The following is a 7,312-nucleotide window of genomic DNA, read 5'->3' on the forward strand; positions in this document are numbered from 1 at the left end:
AAAGACCGAGTTTCTCGAAGCCTGGCAAACTCAAGCTGATCTCATATAACAGATGTACTAAGAACAGCGTTCAGGGCTCATCATGAACTCGGTGGTGAGGCGACGGCCCAGAAAGAGTTTTGCTGCGCTGGACGGAAATCGAGTTAGTTATTGTTGGAAGTTGAGATCTCCCCGGTTTGGACATTGTCTCCAACGCCGCAGCCGCGCAGAAAGCCCACCATCCTGCAACCACCATGCCACAAGCCTCATTTCCCTAAATGAGTTGCATTTTGCCTGCTACTCCTCACTCACGCCTTCGTTTCGGCCGCAGCAAGATTATTTTCCTCTCAGCTGCGGAGTGGTTCCCTTCATGGCAGGTGTTTCTAAGTTGGCAACCCGCAACAAGAAACGCTCTCACGCAGAGTAAAGCTAGAATGTTGTTCATTCTTTGCTAAGATTTGGAATTCTCTTGCTCCTGCATGCTTACCAGTGTTATCATCCAACAAAACTCAGCCCCCATCCGGATCATACCGGCTGTTGGTCCAATTACACACACCAAGTTAGTGCTCGTCATATTTTCCTTCTCACAGGATCAACAAGATACAAGATTGAGACAAAGAGATCGCCATCGCCCAAAACGGAATAGAGGCAGCAAGCCAACGACCCCAACCTAAAAAAACTAGCTCAGATGAGAGTTCAAGCTTTTCCCCGACGAGAAGCAATATCGCATTCCCGCAACATGCACGGCGAAGATCACCGTTCCCCACCCCCTCGCAAGGGGTTCCTCGTGGTCCCGAGGGCAAAAGCTAGTGCAGTGTAAATCTCTCGAAAACTTCATGATCGACGAAATGTGGAAAGAGCCGCACGATTTGCTTCCGTCTTTCTCAGCTTTTGGCTAGGATATTCGGACCGGATATTGAATGGTTGTGAAATCTTGCTTGGCAATGTTGACCACGTGGGAGGCGATCGAAGACATTCATTCAAGATCTCCGTTTCTCGTTTTCGTCTGCGAACAATGGGTGTTGTTGCCGGATGGCGATCGATCTTGACCCAAGTTTACTTTTTTTTACATCACGCCACGTTTTATTTTGCTTGTCATGTCTTGCGTTCTCATACTGCCATTGTCATCTGAACCTGTTCTTCCCAAATGGTCGTTCTTTGCGAGATGTTTGTCTATGCGAGGGAGTTGATATCCTTTCTCGTGTAGATCCTGGTTGAGACAAAGGAGCCGTCCTTACACTACTATGTAGTGTACATGAACCGCAGACAAAACGTTGAAACCCAAAACGTCAGATTAGACATTCCGCAGCGTGCATATCTGCGCAATAAACCCACCTGCAGCTTGGTGTGATGCCTCGGTAGGCTTTGTCAGCTATTTGCATGACGGTAGCTCACCCTGCGTATCGAAACCGTAATTCTAGTTTGAGTACAAGACATAACAATTTCAGTATCAAGGCGTCCGTACATAGTAAGCCAGAACTCAGGAAATCCCTCAAACCATGCGCTAGAAGTGGTACATCCTGTGGCGTGCCGAGGTCACTAGCACTCGGTGCCCGGGACCCGGCATTCAGCCCGGCTTCCCGCGTGGAGGACTTGTGTTCGGTTTGCCTGCACGTTGGTGTCTGAGCAGGGGGGGTTGCTCGCAAGGCTGAGCCTGGAGATATCACGGCGAGGGAACGGCCGTTATGCGTCGGATATGCGGGAGTGAGGACGATGGCTTGTTGTGCTCGAGCCATAATGGTATATCTTTCAGCCTGGCAGGATGAAGTTGCTGGAGCCTTAACGCAACCACAGCTAGGATAATAGAAACGACTGTCGCTGTGATGTGCTATGTTCCCTAGATGATGCAGACATCAAAACCAAACACTCGACACGGCCGACCGGATCAGTGCATCACGCATATGACGCAAGACTGCGCAGGAAATATGTGCAATATATACATTTCCACGGATCCCGCCCCATATACTCTTCGTCACCGGCCACGGCCTGTTGCATCCCAGCACCTCTCGACCGCATCGTCATGTGAACAGACCCCGGGTTCCCGCTTCTTTGCCCCGTAACTCCGACCCGTTCCCGGCCGACCTTGGATGTGCTCTTGGTCGTGCTCCGAACGCTCCCGAAGTCCGCTTCCGTAGTCGAGCCAAGTACAACATCGTGCTGAATTTCCCAAGTCTCGACCGAATTTAACCAAATGACGGGCCCGAAACCTGTGTTGTTTGTCCATTTAGATGAGTTCGAGAAGCTCGACGGGTGCACTTGGTTCGGTGAACGGGAGGCTGCTCGCGGGCTAGAGCGGGCAAACGGCAATATTCGGGTGCTAATCTTGAGCAACTACATTTGGCGCATCTTTTGGGGCTGGCGACGGTGCTCGTTGCAGCCGGATCCGGCCGAAGTCGTTTTTGGCACTTTCGGAGCCTGTCGGCTGGCGGCCCCTAGGGATGCCATCCCTCTCTTAGTCATCACCGGACAAGCAACCTGATATCGATGAGTCGCATGCTGTAAGTTTTCGCGGCGCAGATCCCGTTCCAACGCCAATATCGCCGTCCGCTGGCCCGGAAAGAAGAATTCAACCCCAAAACGCCCCGTAAGTCAAACATCCATATCCATAACTTCTAAGCCGCGTTACAGTCCCCAACTCCGTTTTGCACTCGGGAATACTTTACATGCCGACGAAAATCGAGATCTAACAAAACGGCCACCACCTTGTTAGCAGACATCCCATCGTCTATGGTGTGCATACCATTCTTGCTCGTGTCCCAGGTCAGGCCACAGCCACAGAACCATTGGGCCGAGAGCGTAAGAACACATCGAGACACCAAAAACCAGACGGTATGATGAAAACTCACCGCCATAACCCCACAACACAAACTCATGTACGGGCTCAGCCGTTCCCCTATACGTGCGCACTTCCAGAATATGCCCATGATTCTGTTACACACCCGGCGTTGTCAGCACGCTTTCATCTTTAGCTCGGCCCAGCCTAACCTGGCTGCTCTCAGGGTCATCGGTGGGAAGCTAACCCAGTTTTATTCCGGTCCAAAATCGCAGGGAATAGTTGGTGAAGGTAGGCGCATGTGCTGTAAACGAAGATTCGATGGTCAGTTCTGTGTAAAGAAGGATCGCGTTTGTTGTCGCTTTCACGTATGGAAAGCCGCTAGCTGTGGCATGCTTGGAGGGAGTTGCTGCCGTACCAGATAAGAAGGAGGATGACGAGCAGGAGGCTCGTGAAGTTGAAGAGGGCTGTCTGTTTGGTGGAAAAGGGCGGCGTTAGCTCTCACAGGTTCCATAAAATGAGGCGGTTTTGGGGTAGGCTTGGGGGTTTGCGTGTACCATATTCCGTGTATGGGCGCAGGCTGATGTATCAACAAGAACAAACGGGGTGTCGGTACTGGGAGTTGCAAGTTCGAACTTCAGCCGTGGTTGATGTTGTCGCGAGAGCTGTCCTCGACCGTGTTTCTTGCGATAGGTCCGCCAGGGGTCCAGTGGGGCCACCTGGAAAGTGGGCCTGCGGCTGCAGGTCCAGACCCACTGCAGTGGAAACTTGGAAGCTGTGGGGAATTTACAGCAGCCTCACCTTCAGCCTTCTCAACTGCTTGACGTCCGTCTGCTTTCCTTCATTCATCAACATTGGGGCAACCTGGGACCTGAAATCCCCCCGGGGCGCTATTATTACCGAAGTTCCGTTTACACCTCCAATCGACGAACCATTCTCCTAATCGCTATTCCGGACCGACCACCACGTCGTCAAGCCCCGCGACCGCGTCCCGCCTGCGTTTTCCCATACAACAGCCCCCATCACAACCATCAAGATGGAGCCCAGAGCGCGTGCCGGCAAAAATGTCGGTAAGATGAACTTTGGCCACAACGAACGTATGCAATTCCCCCCATCTCCCACCTCTCCCTTCCAGTCCGTTCTCCACCCCTAACACAACTTCTCCCCTCCCAGTCGCCCAGCTCCTCTACGGCCACGGCGACGTACGCGCGCCACTTAACGAGACCGTCCGCATACTGGACGAGATTCTGACCGAATTCATCCAAGGAGTGAGCTTCGAAGCAACACGGGCTGCACAACATGCCGGGCGGCAAAAAGTAAAGTTTGAGGACTTTGAGTTTGCCATGCGACGCAACCCGCACTACATGGGCAAGATTCAGGAGATGTTTGAGAAGAAGAAGGAGATTGAGGCGGCGCGGAAGGGGTTCAATATTGAGGACCAGCTGATGAAGGATGCGGATAAAGAGGAGAAGGCGGCTGAGAAGGACCGGGATAAGGGGAGTAGCCGGAAGGGTGGGAAGAAGGTGATGTCGCGGGTGCAGATTGGGGAGGAGGATTTGGATGATGGAGGCGATGATTTGGATTTGGGACTCGATGAACCTCTTTAATCAGAGGTGGAAAAGAGATGGCCCGGGTTACTGGGGCTGGGACAATTTTGGTGGCTTTGAGGGGTTTGGGATTGCCTTGGTGTTTGGTCGCATAGCAATGGCGTTCGGATGGGATGGGTACAAAATTGGTATTGGTAGGGCGCTGCTTTCTATTGAGCTCTTTCTTCTTTTTTCGCCAAACAGACTGCTAGGCAAGATTACAGATAAACACATATTCGGCCCAACGAAGGACGGAGGTTCCCCAACGAGTTTAGATGTACGATGCCGTCCCTCCTAACCCGCCGTTCTCTTTGTTGATATCCAAGCTGCTACCTTAGGGTATCATTGATTTGTCCGACCCCACCTAAGAATAAACGAGACGACGTATGATCTCAAAGTCTTCAGCTGGTTAAGGATCCGTAGATTGGGAGCTAATACTCCCCGTAACCGTGACTTTGTCAGGCGTTGTCCCATTTTTGAAACAAGAGAAATGACTTTGAGGTGTAAAAGTAGCTTAAGGTTTATAGAAAGGAGCAGAACCCCTCGCTAAGCATTTCAACTAATTATTTGTATTCTAATACAAATTTAATTTATGTAGAACAACTCACTTTTCCACTCAACTGTCTCCTTTTCCAAGTGCTTTTCCATAGGTAGTTCGTCTTACTCCGAATCCGCCGGAATCCGGCCCACTTTCCGTGTTGGTCTCTTTCATTATCTAAGTAATTTTGTAGTTAGGATTTGCCCGCTTCTTTGTCACAGTATAAGAGGGTGCAATTGTTACAATACCGATTTTGTCCAGAAATATTATCTTTCAGTTTCATTTGTTAATTTCATTTTTTATTCCTGTTCCTATCTTACTTGCCTTGCTAATTCAACGTGCGAGATTCCGCAAGACTTTTTCCGCTCTTGAATCCTTTTTTCCAGTCCGAGAACTTTCTTCCCCACACCGCCCCACGTCCACTTTTTACCCCAAAGCCCGGGACGAACGGGTCTGTCTTCCAGAATGGGTAATCTGCACGTTCTCCCAGGCACCTTGATGCGTGAGGTTGCGGGCCGAGCAGGCCGAACCGGGGAGCTTACTCTCGGCTCAGGTCCTTATCCGATGTTCTGGGCCCCCGCGGTAGGCCGGTGACGGAGCTTACCTAGGAGGCCAAAGTTCCCCAAGCGTTCGCTGCACCCACCAGAGGTGTCATCCGCGCGTGTGAGGTGTAGCAGTGCAGCAGCAGGAGCAACGCTAGCTACGTTAGGTATTCGGGAATAACACGCACGCCCTTCGCTCCACCTCTGAGGTGCTCGGCAGCCTTTAACTGATGACCCGAAGATGGGGTCCGTCGCTCGGGTGTTCGGTTTTTTTTACCTTTCCTTACCCGCACCTTCAGTATGGAAAATTACCTAGTATCGATTTATCTCGTCTACCCTGGAAAACAGTTCTCCCATCAGGCCCATCACACCCGGACTCGTGAAGGAACGGACGCACCCAACTTGTCCAACGTTAGTCGTTGAGCGTAGTCAACACTAACATCATGGCGGGGTTCCTAGATCCTCGGCGGGCCTCCCAAGCCAAGTCAAGGCTCAACTACCACGGCCACGACGACGATGAGGATGCTGATAGTGACATTATCGATCATCTCCCACTAGCGGACTTGGGGAACAGCAAGCCTCCATCACCCTTCCTCGCCCCCAACATTCCTCGAGCCCTCTCTGCCAGCCCGATGTCAGCATACTCACGAACTTTATCACCCGCCCCGCTTGGAGGATACCACCACGAACCCCATACACCAGGGGCTTCCGGGGCTATGGGACGGTTCTGGACAAGGAATCGGGGTGTGATTCTGGTGGCGGTCTCGCAGCTCTTTGGGGCGCTGATGAACCTCTCGGCGAGGCTTCTGGAGCTCGAGTCGAACATGCACCCGCTGCAGATATTGTTTGCTCGCATGAGTCTCACCACGGTGCTGTCTTGCTTATACATGTGGTGGAATCAGGTACCTGACTTTCCGCTGGGTGCAAGGGGAATCCGCGTTGTGTTGATTGTGCGGGGTGTTTCGGGATTTGTAAGTGCTGTTGTGATGACCGTTTCCATCATCGGTTTGCTTCGTTATCGGCGAGCCGATGTGTTTGTGTCTGTGCCTCATATACTTACCGTCCACAGTTTGGAATCTACGGAATGTGGTATTCCATGATGTACCTCCCCCTCGCCGAAGCCACCGTCATCACCTTCCTCGCCCCCATGTTAGCCGGCTACATCTGCCACCTCTGGCTCAAAGACCCCTTCACGCGCAAAGAACAACTCGCCTCCCTCCTCGCCCTACTCGGCGTTGTCCTCATCGCGCGGCCAACCTCTCTGTTCGGCAACAGCAACAACCCAGCTACCCCTGAAAACGCCGACAACACAACCACAACCGACGACCCCAACGAACCCACCCCCTCCCAACGCCTCTTCGCCATCCTCATCGGCCTCCTCGGCGTCCTCGGCGCAGCAGGCGCCTACACCACCATCCGCTACATCGGCACGCGCGCCCACGCCCTCATCACAGTCAACTACTTCTCCGTCTGGAGCACCCTCGTCAGCACCGTCGCCCTCCTCCTCTGTCCCCTCCTCAACATCGCCCAATCCACCCCACCCGTCGTCAGCTTCGCCGGCCTGCTGCCCGGCACGGTGTACGAGTGGTTCTTGTTGCTGTCCTTGGGGCTGTGCGGGTTTATCATGCAGTTTATGATGACGGCGGGGATTGGCGGGGAGAAGTCGAACCGCGCGACGGCGATGGTGTATACACATATGTTGTTTGCGGCGGGGTTTGATAAGTGGGTGTTTGGGCATGAGATGGGGGTTGTGAGTGTGGTGGGGTGTGGGTTGATTGTGGGGAGTGCGTTGTGGGCGGCGTTGAGTAGACAGAAGAAGGGTGGGAGTGGGGAGGAGGGGAGGAAGGAGGGGGATGTGGAGGGGGGGTTGGGGGATGAGGGGGTGCCGATGATG

The 7,312-nt window shown here is 52.9% G+C and overlaps 3 protein-coding genes across 3 annotated transcripts; 2 read left to right on the forward strand and 1 right to left on the reverse strand.

The window, feature by feature from the left end:
• Positions 1 to 2,591: 2,591 nt before the first annotated feature.
• C8A04DRAFT_15279 (uncharacterized protein) lies at positions 2,592 to 3,226 on the reverse strand (the record flags this gene model as incomplete). Its single annotated transcript, XM_062778426.1, has 3 exons — positions 2,592 to 2,907; positions 3,000 to 3,056; positions 3,171 to 3,226. Coding segments are annotated over 3 exons (429 nt in total), but the record flags the coding sequence as incomplete, so codon positions are not given.
• A 562-nt stretch (positions 3,227 to 3,788) lies between these two features.
• C8A04DRAFT_15277 (transcription initiation factor IID, 18kD subunit-domain-containing protein) lies at positions 3,789 to 4,359 on the forward strand (the record flags this gene model as incomplete). Its single annotated transcript, XM_062778424.1, has 2 exons — positions 3,789 to 3,849; positions 3,926 to 4,359. The coding sequence occupies 2 exons, from the start codon at positions 3,789 to 3,791 to the stop codon at positions 4,357 to 4,359; spliced, it is 495 nt and encodes a 164-aa protein (XP_062633450.1).
• A 1,502-nt stretch (positions 4,360 to 5,861) lies between these two features.
• Positions 5,862 to 7,300, forward strand: C8A04DRAFT_32439 (uncharacterized protein; the record flags this gene model as incomplete). Its single annotated transcript, XM_062782096.1, has 2 exons — positions 5,862 to 6,389; positions 6,488 to 7,300. Coding segments are annotated over 2 exons (1,341 nt in total), but the record flags the coding sequence as incomplete, so codon positions are not given.
• Between the last annotated feature and the right edge of the window lie 12 nt (positions 7,301 to 7,312).

This window comes from Dichotomopilus funicola (assembly GCF_033296635.1).
Source record: "Dichotomopilus funicola strain CBS 141.50 unplaced genomic scaffold C8A04scaffold_88, whole genome shotgun sequence".
NCBI classification, from domain to species: Eukaryota; Fungi; Ascomycota; class Sordariomycetes; order Sordariales; family Chaetomiaceae; genus Dichotomopilus; species Dichotomopilus funicola.